At 41.0% G+C, this 14,427-nt stretch overlaps 1 protein-coding gene across 1 annotated transcript in view; it reads right to left on the minus strand.

The window, feature by feature from the left end:
• Window positions 1–3,459: 3,459 nt before the first annotated feature.
• The window catches only part of ntf3 (neurotrophin 3), a 48,349-nt gene continuing 37,381 nt past the window's right edge, over window positions 3,460–14,427 (minus strand). The window contains exon 2 of the mRNA XM_085769863.1: window positions 3,460–5,344. Within this exon, the coding sequence (XP_085625989.1) occupies window positions 4,460–5,344 (885 nt within the window). The 3' untranslated portion in view covers window positions 3,460–4,459. The remainder of the gene's footprint in view (window positions 5,345–14,427) is intronic.

Raw genomic sequence — 14,427 nt, forward strand, 5'->3', positions numbered from 1 at the left:
GTCCTTTTGTCTGAAAACATCTGGATATGAGGTCACATGTTTGATCAATGATCCTTGCAGGAGAATAGGCTGCACACAGAGACCTTACCAGTTATCCTCTCTTTAGTCTTCAAAGTTGGAGTTTTGCTTTAAAATCTCAAAGATAAGTGGACAAAAAGAAACAAACACATACCAATCCTCCCTAGATAACGGTGAGAGAAACATATGTGTGGCATGCGCCTCCTCAGTCTCACAGCTGTCCTCTGACCCTCCTTCTGACACTGTGATGGCCTCACACCACAAACATTTTATTTGCATATTTAGGAAAAAAAAAAACCCCAAGAAACAAAAAAACAAAACTCCTCATTCCTGGAAATGAAACATCACGGTGGAATCTGTCCTGAAGTGACTATTAGTGCTTCAGCTGTTACTCAAAGATGACTCATGCCTCGTGGTAACGCAGCACATGTGTTGCTGTCACACCAGTAATCATCTGTTATGTGTTACGCTTCAACTGGAAATCCTCTTCCATTAAACACGCAACATACCTTTACTCTTAAAGGAATAGTTTGCCAAAAAATTAAATCCAGTCATTGTTGACTCACTCTCATGCTGATGAATACTCCGGAGTAGTTTTTTATTCCTCAAAGTGCATCTGAGAGGGGTGCTCAAAACTTGCACGCACCAGGCAAATTCAATACAGGACTGTTTAAGCTCTAAAAATGTCCTAAATTATGTCGTTTCGAGTAAAGTCTGGACTATATCCCTTCAGGACACTTGGATTGCAGTGGATGAGGAGCATGGATTTTGTGTAGTTTTATGGATGTTTCTGTGCCGGGCCCTATTACTCTCATATAAAGTTTTCGTTGGACTACGAACCCCATTCCAGAGTCTACAGATGCACTGTGAGGAATAAAAAACTGCGTAGTAGTAGCATGACATTGAGTCGACAATGACTAAATTTCATTTTTTGGTGAACTATTCCTTTAACACACACGTCCCTGCGCTCTGCAGTGACCTCTGTGGAATCTGATGACGTCTGAGTCGCATCTCTGTCAATTGAGTTGCCTCTGGACTGTTTTTGCCTCGTGGTGCATTCAGGGATCTCTCAGGTTTCTCTGTCGAACTGGAACCAATTTTAAACATGAGCAGATCTAGAATATAAAACATGCCTCTGTGCATTCTCCAGTATCTGCTATTAAACAAGATATGAGCTCGCTTTAGAGTTCATTCTGTGTTCATCCGGCCTCAGTGCAGCACACAATAGAGCCGCTGTAGACACTTCCTGTATCCGCTCTGCATTAGTCCTGCACTGAAATTGATTTTTCTGATCATCTTGTTAGTACAATAAAAAACTGAAATGATGTGAGACAGCTGGAGGCTGGAGATGCAGCATACATCTCTGGCACACACACATACAGTAGACACACACAAACACACATTTGACCCCATTTGATAAAGAATTTGTTCCATGTATGTGCTGTAACTGGAAAGACAAGTGAAGTGTGAAACATCTGATCAGATGGCTGAATAAATGACTATTGATCAGACAAACTCTGATCAACCATCACTGTTTCTCACACTGGCTGAACTGTGAACCGTGAACTCCCTGGACTTTCCTCAACATCAGACCAGACCAGAAAACCAGATGTTCTTTTTTCTTAAAATTGTTTTTACCTGATGTGTTTGAGTGTGATTTTTGAGGAGAAGCCCAGTGATATCTGTGCTCGTTGGAGTTGGAGTTCTTTAGTGTTCACTGTTCAAAATTGACCTGTATTTTGAGTCATATACTGTATCCCTACTGATTATCACCGGGTAGAATGTTTTATCTGTTAGCAACTTATTATTTATATCTACAACACAAGGTGATATAATATTATCTTCTCTCTGACATTTTTATTCGTTTTAGACCACATTTAAGAGACGAAAATATGTTATCAGACCATGAAAGGCTAATTAATAATCCTTTGTGGAAAGATTAACCATTGCTCCATGCAGTAGTTTAAATCAGGGGTGCCAAAGGTGCGCAGAATGAATTTACCGTAATAATGTACTTGTGCTTCTCTGCACTAAAACAAAGGGGAATGTTGTTGTTATTTATAGATCATTATGCTATAATGTTACTGGTCTGGCCTACTTGTTGTGTTGTATGTGACCAATGAACTAAACTTAGTTTGACACCCTTGGTTTAAATGAACAGATTTGGACCATAACACCATAGATGTTACTTTTGACAGGTGTTAATACAAAATGTCTAAACTTGCTGAAGCAGGAGGGAACAGATTTACACATGGTGTGTTGTGCCTAACAGGTCAGTGAGTGCACCAGTGCAGCTCACTGATGTGTCACTGAGTTGTTCCGATTCCAATACTCGTGCTGTATATAGGCAATGCCTCTGATGATGACTGATACATGTTGCTGTCGGCAAGTACAAAGTCGATGCACCAATCAGATGCAGTTTATTAACAAACATTTTAGTTATGGTTCATAAAACTTCAGTTTTCAGTGAAGTTCTTCTTTACTGCTTCTAAACAGTAGATGCACAGCAGCAGGGAATAAGAATGGAGTTATACACATATTAGTTCTAAAACCCACAGATTCATCATGTTATCACTTCTTGTTCCTCAATCCTCAAGTCTCTGGTTCTTTGAATCTTTTTCTTTTTTTTGTTTAGATGGCTGAGATACAGTCTGGTATCTGGTAGCCTGGTCCTGATTCTTTCAGTGTTTAGTATGTGGTGATGTTGCAGTCATATGATTGTGATGTACTGTAGCTCTTTAATTGTGTCACTGTCAGTGTCAGGTGTCAGGAAGGAGAAGAAGATCAGAACGTCTCTAACTGTGACTAGAATCAATCCAGTGACGGTTTTGATTTTTAATTGGACGTGTTGACAATAAATAAAACACAGATTATCACCAGACTTATCCTTTAACTTCAACCATGACATCATTTTTTTGCTGTGTATACAGGGAAAACCTCATGTTTTATTTAGCCTGTGTTGCTTCCTCCAGATCTCCAGAGTACATATAAACCACAGAGGCTGACAAACTAAACAAATGTCATGACCACAAAGTGTGTTTCAGAAATTCAGGTTTAACACATGCCGGTAAACAAACCCAACAGTCCTCTATGGCAGGAGCAGCGAGGGACTTCTAATGACTGCTGAGGACTTACAGTATTCTCTACATCAGTGGTTCTCAAAGTGGGGTCCGGGGACCCCTCAGAGGTCCCAGAGAGTGTTCAAGGGGGTCCCCAAATTTTTTCTTGAAATGTTACAACATTTTTTCAGAAATATTACATTTTTCTTTCAGAAATTTCTCAACATGTTTCCAAAAATTCACACCATTGCCCTAATTTGAATATACATTGACTAAAAAAGTAACGTTATTCAGTCTCAGAAAAAAATATTTGTGTATTTCTGGTGTTTGTTTCAAACTTTTGTCCAATGGGGGTCTGTGGTCTAATTTGTGTCAGTTTAATAATTTGAGAACCACTGCTCTACATAATCTTCGTCACCATATTATTATTATGTATTTCTTTCTTTCACAGGATGAAATGGGTCTTTGTTAATGAAATGTTTCCAACTTTAAGAAATATATGATTTTATTAATAGGAAGAAATAAAAACAGCTCATGATACCAGTTGAGATTAAAACGTGGTGAACAGCATCAACATGGCCTGAGTCAAACTGTCCCCGAGTGGAATGAATGAACGTGAGGTGTGTTACAACACAACAGTACAGTTACAGAACTCCTTGTACCTTTTTGATATACTGTAGTTATCTGTGTCATTACGCTAAGACTTTGCCCCCCCCCTCCCCCTCCCCACATTGGATTGCAGGACAGAAACGGGCCCCTTGCCCCTCTATCATTCAGCTTCACCTTTGCGGCAGCTGCTGTGTGTGTGAGCTCCCGTGTCCTACCTGTCACTGCCACATTTGTCAAGGCACATGTAATGTCTCACTGTGAAGCACCTTTGCAGCCCAGCTCTGTTTCATAGTCTCAGAAATGAGTTCATAGCTTGTTTCATTCCTTTATATAGTTATTTTTTTCCTTTTGAAAACTTCTTTCAATAAATAACACAAATATATTCATTTGTCATATATATATACGTATATATATATGATGATAATATAACATGTAGAACTACATGCATTTCATATAATTTAAATAATTTATATGTACAGTTCTCCCTCACACACTCACACCCTCCCTCCCTGCCCCTCAGGAGCGAGTTCTTCCATAACAGCAGTGCTGCACTGTTTTTTTTTTTTTTGGATTTTCAGCACGTTAATGTGAAATATTGTTTTAAAGGACCCAAGGTTTCTTCAGTAGAAGTGTCATGTTAGAGCAGGTGTTTGCTCGTCACCACCGTGACACGTAATCCTGTGGTGGGGAGCGTCGAGAACAGGAAGTAAAATCCTTTAGAGGAAGTAGAATTCCAAACAGGCAGTCCCCAGCAGAGCTCGGGCTGTTTTAGTTTACGTCCTGTGACGTTTCCTTGACAACGCGCACACGCACGACGTGTCTATGCGTATCCACCTCCAGCCGACTGTGTTGCGGATCTGTGTCAGTGCCCGGACGTAAGTCTGTGTCGTCTTGCACTGCGAGTTCCAGTTCTTGTCGTCGATGCCCCTGCAGCCTCCCTTAAAGGGCCGCGGCGTCCGACAGCGCGTCTCGTAAAAGTACTGTTTGATGTCCTGCGTGGCACTGGTTTTGATATTGGCCAGAACAGTCACGTGGTTCCCCCTGGTATCCACCGCTTGGGTTTTATCCGTCACCCACGTGCTCTCGCTGTCGCACACAGAATATTCCCCGCGGTAGCTTCTGTGTTCGGCATAGCGCTTCTTTCGAGTCTTGTTTCCCGCCGCTCCGCCCTCAGAGCCGCCGCTCACAAAGTCGTCGGCGAGGTACAGCGGTGGCGGCTGCAGCGGTGGCCGGTCGCTCAGCAGCACCCGAGGCGAATTGTACCGCTTGTGCTGCCTGAGCAGGTCCGAGTTCAACAGCATCACCTGCTGGTCCATGACACCTTCGCTGCTCCCGCCGCTGCGGCCCCCCGCCCCCCACTGCTCCGCATCGCCCTGCTCCTCCAGAGGGAAGTTGGCGCTGAGGAGAGGAGGCAGCGTGTCCTGGAGCTCCAGGTCTCTGCTTTTGCTCTGTTGGCTCTGGTTCCCCCTGGTCTTCGCCCTGGTCAGGTCAGCCTGAAGCAGCTGGATGATGAGAGAATTCAAAGGGTCGGGACTTGGCTGCTGCTGCTGCTGTTGCCCCTGGCGACCGCTGTCCATATTGGTTGCCTGGATACCATAGAGGTACACGAGGACCATCACATACAGCAGGATGGACATCACTAGATTCACCTGTAAGATCTGTGAAGACAAACAGACAAACTGTTGAACTCATTTTCCTCTTATGTAAGAAAAAAACATTCAGTGATGAACAGCTGTTAGCAGGATGTAAATAACAGCAGTTGTGTGTGTGCATGCCTCACGATGAAAGCAAACATGCTGCTGCATGTACAACATACCACATACGTAACATATCACAAACAAAGACAGACAGACAGTCTCTGCTCTGTGTTGTGTCTCTGTCCCTGTATTGTTTTTTAATTACAGACGCTAAAGGTTAAAATTGTTCTCGATATTTAATAAGGGGTCAGGACCATTACAGTAAGTAGGCATTTTGTTAAGATATCAACCGTTAGTTTCACTTGGCTCCTGCAGCCAAGCTTGCTGCAAGCCAAAGTTCCTCAATATGTCAATCAAAAACACATCTGTTTGATAAATTAATCAAAGTTTGCACCACATATGCAAACGCAAACCTGTGATTTATGGGACATAAAATGACATATGACAATGAAAAATGCTTTTTCTGTATTTCTACATTTATCTAATGTAATTTTTTATTTTATGAGTCCATGTGTGGGCGCTGCCGGGGTTGTGAGTTCTGTCAACAAGGGAATCAAACCCACGACCCTTAAAACTACCATCCCTAGCGGCTAATTTTTTGGCAAAATTATAAGAATCTTAGTATATCTGGTAAGTATTACACATTTGTAGCATTCGTGCTTCAGCACGGTACAGAACAACTAGCCCTAGTGTGAGTGCACCCTCAGACAACTTTGGTTGGATGGCCCGCCTGTCAATCAAACTGCCAAATCAATGTGCATTCTATTCTGCGCATGCGCTCCAATGCTAAGTTGTGTTGTGTTGTGCTTGTAGTGGAATGAAGCACACGCATGGGCAGAGTGGTGGGGGCGTGGTTTTTGTAATTCCTGAATGAACTGAGGGGGTGGGTGCTTATCGGCTGTGAAATAAAAAGAAATTGGAAGTCCAGCCGCCTGGGATTGTAACTTTAAGGTCAAGACAGAGCTAATCAGACAGACACATGATCATCTTTCTCTGTGCAATGACATTGAGGAGCCGTCAACCTGTGTGTGGTTGTGTTTCACAGAGACTTTATATACAGTAAATGTATGGGAGATAGGGGTCAGAAGTAGATTAAGTGCAGAGATATCAGAGGAGTGCTTATTAATGAATTTGTCTCAGCTGTCTCTGGCCGGAGGCTTGGAGGTTGCCACGGCAATTTGAGGGGGGTTGCCGTGATGATAGACCCCAGGCTGAGGCAGACAGAAACGTCGAGAAAGACGGTGGTTTTCTGGTTGGCGCTAGTCTCAATTTGGGCTTATTGTGAGAAAATGGTAGCGTCTCTCAGAAAAAAAAGCAGACCCTGAGTGTCCAAAGGACTTTCAGACCCTGTGACATGTTTTTGGTGTTTCTACAGTAAATAGCCTATTGTGGAAATCTTTGTGAGTTAAAGACAGGAATTCCTTCTGCTTGTCTTTGTATTGGAGTCATTGGGCAGCAGGAAGGGATCTGGTTTCAATTCTGTAAGTCTATCTGTTTTCTTGAACACATTGTGACAGAGAGGACAGGTTTGTCTACAACTATGGAAAAAAATCATGTGTGTACAGTAGAGTGCAATTTGTGGCCAGGAGGAGTGAGGAAAGAGACAACTCCTTCGACTCCAGCCTGAACTTTCCACACAATACACACTCATTATAATCTCAACATTTCTCCAGAAATGATACTGAAATATACTACACCAATAGACAAGACTTGTGTCTACATTTTAAAGTTTAAATGAAGTCTCCAGGTGAAAGTATGCTGGAGTAGAGGACATTTGAAAATGTCCAATAGGTTGTTCATTTTTTCACCTCCTCCTGTTCATTCGCTATCGCAGTTTTTCTTTTTACGTTGAGAAACGTACAGTAATAGCACACCCATCCTAATGAAGCTGTTTTGGCATATAATATAATATAGAAAAACATAATATACATGCAGCTACTTCACAGCTGTAAAGGTCAGTCCCTCAGAGTGTTAGCCTTGTGTCACTAATAAATTAATGAATGAATAAAATACTGTAGATTTTAAAATATACAGTAGCCTACACATGAATTGAAAATAGAAATACAGAAAAAACATGCTTTCATTACAAAAACAGTTTTTACTTTGCATTTATCTATTTATAACATATAATATATAACAATAATTTTTAACAGCCTTTTATTTCTCACCTATCATTAATTCATGGTGCTTATTTGTTCATTAGAAGCAGTGGTTCTCAGCTGGAGATGTGCAAATCACACAGAAGATAATACCAGAGAAATTCTGTTGAATGTTTGTGTATGAGGGGTGTGTGTGTGTGAGTGGGTCAGGAAGTGCTGGCGCTGTCAGCCTCAGGGACTCAGTGTTATTGGCATTTAGCGAGTTCTCAGAAAAACTGTTTTGGTCTTTTTCATACACTTGATCCCCTTAAGGTAAGTGGACTGACTAACCCTCATTCATAAAGTTAAAAAGTTTCCCATACAGTATGAACAGCTCCAACTGCAGCCAGTCTTCCACTGTCACTGTTAGCCGGTAGCTAATGTGATGGTTTTCACTGATTTCTTACATCTCAGTGTTTAGGTTTGGGGTTTTTTAATTGCATTCTTGATGAGAGTTAGATAAAGACTGATATCATTCTCACCTATGTTCCCCATGAAGCTTCTGAAAGAAAACATTACCTCAGTGTTTGAGCCAGTTTTTCTTCTGTCAAACTGAAAGGAGCTAAAGCATGTTCATATGTAGCTGAGTCACCTGAAACATTATGCAAATCCATCCCAGTGTGACACATGTATGAAACTCTCCTCAGCTGCCAGGAGAGCATTCCCCCCCTGACTTGCGTGACTAAAAAACAATGTCTTGCATCAAATGAATGATGACGTGAGAATATTAATTTGTGACTAACGCATGTGAACATTCTAGTGAGAGACAATGGGAGAGTTGTGGTTTGATGATTTGACGAAATGTGTGCTTCATGCAGAAGATCTTCAGTGGTTGGTTTACCTTCCCATCAAACCACAACATCAACCTGGATCCTACACTATCCTTCAAGAGCCATGCTAAAAGTATTGTGTGAGAACTATTCATTTCAACTTTAAACAGATCAGATCATATCATAGCAGCTCTGACATTTTTCCAATCTTTCATAAAGATTATGGTATCCACTGGTCTTTTCCTGTTCCTCCACCCTTAAGTTGTTGAGTGTTGAGTTGCTGAAAGTCTTTGACAAGAAACCTTTTTCTTTCCATCACTGTAAATGTCTTAGATAAGTAAAGTCTCCTAAATGTTACAGAAACTTTAAGTCTGCTTGTCTCTTCTACAAAGTTCTGCACGGCCTGGCACCTCGGCCACTGAATGACTTCATCAAACAACAAAATGTCAGTGACTCTGCCTGCCGGCTGCCGCATGACTAGAGCCACTAATACTGTGGAGGTGACTGTGAGTTTTCTTTTAGACACACATCCTTTTCCATAAATGTCCTGTCAGTTAAAGGCTGTGCCATCTGGAACAGTACCACATCCCCAGTGAGGGAGTGTTATAGTCGGCTAACTTTCAAGAAACAATGGAAGCTGTGGTTAAAAGAAAATCAAACCTGTGATCATATGTGTAAAATTGTGCAATAACTTCTGCTGCTGATTTTCCCAAATATTGCACTGGCACTTTACTACTGGAGCATTTTTTAAAACTCTGTATTCTAGGTTGTAAAATAAATAAATAAAAATATCTGCTGCCTTGTTATTACTGTTTTTATTTTGTGATTGCTATCTTTTCTTCGTGACACCTCAAGACAGCAGTTGGAAATTAGCCTGGGGATATAATTTGGTGTATTTGCACCTTAATGTTCATGAATATGCATGGTCCTTCCTTCCCTTAAATACATTAAACATTAAACAAACAGCACAGCCACTGCAGCGTTTCACCACCTGAGTCAAACTCGGCATACACATAAAAGGTGACTAGGAGAAGGTCAGACTAAAGAGGAATTAAAAAGAAACATAGGAGAAATAAAGACACCTGAACACTGAACGAGCTGAACACGTTATGTCATCACAGGAGTTTCCTACAGACGTGTGTGTGTGTGTTTCCTCCCCCACATAAATTACCCAATTAAATGATTAGACTTAAACAAATTAACCTTCAAATGAAAACATCACGCTTCTCTCATGTGTCATTCACAGTCATAATGAGCAGGTGGTGAAGTGCATCTTACGAGAAGTTGCTGTTCATGTTGCAATCACACCATACACACCCAGTGTGCAACACCTAAACACATCCCGTGGAAAACTAAAAGTTCAGACGACTTTCAGAAAAAGGAGGAAGACCATGTGATCAGTTCCCATCAGTGCTGTTATGACTGAATGATCCAGCTGATGATGAAGGGAGGGGCATGTGTTCAGCAGCAATGTCACCTTACAACCATCCGACATGCACACACATGCACCCAGACACACAGAGGAGTATTTTCTCTCTGCATCATGTGTAGGAGACAAAAATGTACTTTCTCTTATTTAAATCTCTCTCTCCTGATGATATTTTGTCAGCCCAGACCAGTCACAATTGCACAGCTCTGCAGAGGGCTTTTAATTTGAAGGGACAGGTAAAGTTTATTCATATAGATTGATTCCTTTAACTTCATTTTTGTGTCACTTAAAAACTATAGAGTTTCACACCACTCAGTGATTCAGTGCTAGAGAAAAATAAACTAGGATTCAAATAATAGGATGTAATAAGAAAATGTAATATTATAAATATACAGAAACATGACAGAGTCTCTTACACTTGGACAGTTATAGTGCTGCTCCCACAGTGCTGAGTCTGGATCCAAAATTACTCCCTGTATAGGGATGTTTGATTATTATACCTTGTATAAGGGCTCATATCTCACAATGCATTGTGTAAAAGTACCTAACTATACAAGCAATTCAAACCATCATGCATTGTGCTCACACTGAAAGCCATATTTATAATGCAGAGAAAATGTTCTGAATTGTGTCTTATTTCATTTTACAGATTTCAGATACAACCTGAGTCTCTGATGTTTCCTCCTCTGACCATCTTAATGCTCTCTGCTCTTTTACCTGGAGTAATGCTGCATTCCAGACAACTTTGAATTCAGGATTTCCCAGTTAAAAACTCTGATTTTCATCAAAAAAAGCATGGCAGAGCAGGACAAACTTTGCATTCAAAGTTCTTCATGTAGCCTACACGTAGGCATTGAAACATAATAAAGGGCACAAAAACAATAAAAAAGAAGCATTTTTGGGAAAACAGCCTATTTAAAATTGAAGAGAAAAACAACTTAAATTTACCATCTTCCACAACATTGTTGGGTACTCTGTGTATATACAATACTCTCTAAATGTAAGAGAGTATTGTATATTTCATAATGTTCTAACGTATTTTGGCATTAAAAATGCATTTTTTCCTGCACATTGGGTGACGGACACATTGGATGACGGACTGATTTGTGAAGAAGTCAGTCCAAGTTGGAGCTCCAAAATTAGGTGAGTTCCATAGAAGGTCGGAAAACCCTGAGTTGTCTGGACTGCAGCATAAGCAGGAAGTGGGTGGGCCAAAAGGCCTGATCCAGTTTTGTCATTCAGAAGTTAGACAGGGTGAGCTTCAAACGCCATTCTTCTTTGTGAATATGAATCATATCAGATGATTTTGCTGAGTTTAAAATACATATAACATTTCAGATTCAATGTTAGTGACTGAATGGAGGTTTAAATCTATAAGATATTGCCATGAGAGCCACTATGGCTCAAGGTGATTTATGATTTATTCTCTAATCCGATTGAATTTGCACATAAGTGCAGCTCAAACAATAAAAACTACTACATCTCCGATTTGAAGCATACCTGGACATCATACAGTATAGAGTATTTATATTATATATAATATGCCACCCTTCTAATAGGAATGAAAGGAGCTCATGTGATTGGCTATAAATGTCCTGGTTGGTAAACAGACCCTCTGGTCACCACAATATCAAATAAAAGTCTCCATCTGCTGCAGTTATTAAATGTGTATGAAGAAGGATCTATTTGTAAATCAGGCGTCTGGCCTGTGAAAGTGCCCGTAGTCAGACAAATTAATTTCTCCCCCTGCTGCCATAATTACAGCCATAAAACCCCTGACTGTAGTTTATGGCGTTGACATTCAGGCTGGCAGAGGCTAACGATGCTCAGTGGGTGACTGATAATTTGCTCAGTGAGCAGGGTGATAATGAGACCATGTGTGTGTGTTACTATGTTTATTGTCAAAACACATTCACAAGGATAAAAGGATGAGGAAACACCTCAAAGTGAGAACACACTCTCTTCTCACCTCCACTACAAGTCATTTCGGGACAAGGACAGAGTTTGGGGTGAGGCCTAATTAGGGCCTACTGTAGGTGTTGTTAAAACTCATGTTTGGAAATTAATAGTGTGTGTGTGTGTGTGATGACAGAAATATGAGGGAAAAGAGAACAAGGTGAAAGACAACTCCTGAAAGACAAAATACAATAAAATAGTCCATCTGTTTCAGAGGCATCAAGGTGAATTTATTCTCAAACTCAATTTGTGCATCAACAAAAGTGTTATTGAACAAAAAAGTGTGTTTCCCTGACTTTAGACTCCCATCATATCTCTGCTTAAATGCACACGCCATTTCTCAGCAGATGTTGAGTCTTTATCCTCTGTAGCCTCTGTGTCTAAATTCTCTGAAATTAGCCAGTTTACCACTGTTGGGGGAGACAGGAAGTGAGGTGGCTCCAGTGATCTAAACTCATCAAATCATACTAATGACTGCAATTGTCTGATGTTTGGGTGAGGAAGCAACGTGACTGAGAGCTCAAGGCTAATAAATAGACTAAATATCAATGTGACTCATGTGTTTGCTTGTATTTCTTGTTTACAGGCCAGCTAAGAACTGTTAATCCTTGTACCAGGTTTGAATGATGCCTGGAAAACCAAGGCAGATATTATACTGTATGTGTGTGGATGCTCAATAGTCTGCACTTATATACTATACTCTATGATCAGAATGTCAGGTTTCATACAAACTAGTTTGAAAGTACCCCAACTTTTACTCTTTGTATATGCATTGTGCAGTGACCTTCCACTTCCCAAACCCAAATAAAACGAAAGTCACAGTAACAAGTGCATGGGTGCAATGAAATTAGTGTCCAAACAAGGTTCCACTGATATATATAAAAAACAACCAAACTAACGTCTACTTTCAAGGCACGACACAACACGGCACGGTCAAAGAATTGTGTGCTTCGATCAGCAACACCTGGCACTGATTGCCCCTTGTTCAAATAACCCCCGTGCCCCCGTGCATTACGTCAAAATAAACACCAAAATAAATGCTAAATGCTAAATGCTTAGGTTACAATTCATTATACCATGGTCTTGGTGAGTACTCGTGTAGGTTAAAAAGTGTTATTACACGGCTCTATTGAATGCTGCTCTCTGATTGGTCCAGCGCTGCGTTCTGCGGTCTGTTATTTCTGTATAACAGACAGTCGTCAAGTATAACAGACCGTTGCTAGGGACGCCACTCTGATTAGCGCAGTACAGAAAAGAGAAACTATGCAGGATATTTATCTTATGTTTCATTTTTACCGTCATTAAAGCAGAAGTAAGCGATCCGGTCGTTTTGGCTAATGCTGCGTTCCAGGCAGGCTTTTGAGACCGTAAGTTACAGCTTCAAGTCACAACTTACGACTTTGTAGCGTTCAAGGCAACCCGCAACTCGCGTTTCTCCGACCTGTTGCCTGTGAAAGTCATTATAACGGCCACTCGTAACTTCCGACCCGTGAACTCGTACCAGATTGAACTGGTACGACTTCATAGGTCACGAATTACGGGCTGCCCTGAACGCACCATAACTTCTTGTCAGCTTATGGAGTTAGCAGCCCCCGCCCTCGTCATGGATCTATTGGTCCTCGTCCCTACGTCGCCACATTCACGCGCATCCCTTGGCTGCACACACAGCCATTCATGCCGTTCTCTCTCCTCATTGGATAAAAATTGTAGGATACAAAAAATAGTTTTCTCCTCGGCTCAGAGCAGAGCAGAGTGACTGAGAGACCCGTGTTTCGGTCAAAACACTCTATGTAAGTGATTGCTGTTGGAAGATATAACTATTTAAGACTTATATTAACACAAAATTATCACTTACTTCTGCTTTAAACAGCTTCGGACTAACAGTGATGTTAGATAAATGACTTGTAACTTGTTACAGAGAGACTGGAGGCTCCTTATTTCCACATCGTGGCTGGAAACCAAACCTGCTGATCAGAGCCTCTGACCCGGTGTCACAGCTCTCCTCTCGTCTTGGTGGCACCGCGACTCCGCGACACAAACGCACCCCATAAACAGTAAAGTTAATCTCTTGTTTATGACAGAAAAAACTACACACAATACACACACCGTAACACGTGTAACGTTATGGTAATCCATCGATCCATTGATTGATTATCAAAGGCTTCAAATGCACGAACGGGAGGAGGCTCAGTGAAACAGCGGCCGTGACCGGGCATGCAGAAATGATGCAATTAAAAATCGATGAACGACGTATTTTGATCAACATTATGTTTCAAATTAATTATTTTACTCGTAAACCATGTAATAAGCGGGATAATGTATAGTTGGTCGGTTGTTATGGAGAGATAAACCCCTTCATGAAGTTTGAAACCACACTCATACTTCCATAATTCCTGTCGGGGTTTATTTCTCCATAACAACCTCCGAACTATACATTATCCCTTACATAATGGACACCCATAAAGACATTCCCATCAAATTTCCTGATGGCTCAAACGGTTGCGCATCATGACACTAGAGTCTGTAAACACACAAGCGGTTAGAAGTGAAAAACGTATGATTTTAATGGTAAAAACAACATTAAAGTATTAATAATTGATTTAATAATTATTTATTTCTTAGGGGCCATGGACTTTGCGGAAGCACGCATCCACATCGTCCATTCATGGACACCTTGTCTGGCATTATCCCTTAAGTCACTAACCAGCTCCAAAATGTTTACTGGAAGTATGAAAATTAGGGCTGTCAAAC

The sequence above is a fragment of the Trachurus japonicus genome, chromosome 23, assembly GCF_045865225.1.
Source record: "Trachurus japonicus isolate A0001 chromosome 23, Traja_1.0".
In the NCBI taxonomy this organism is placed as follows: Eukaryota; Metazoa; Chordata; class Actinopteri; order Carangiformes; family Carangidae; genus Trachurus; species Trachurus japonicus.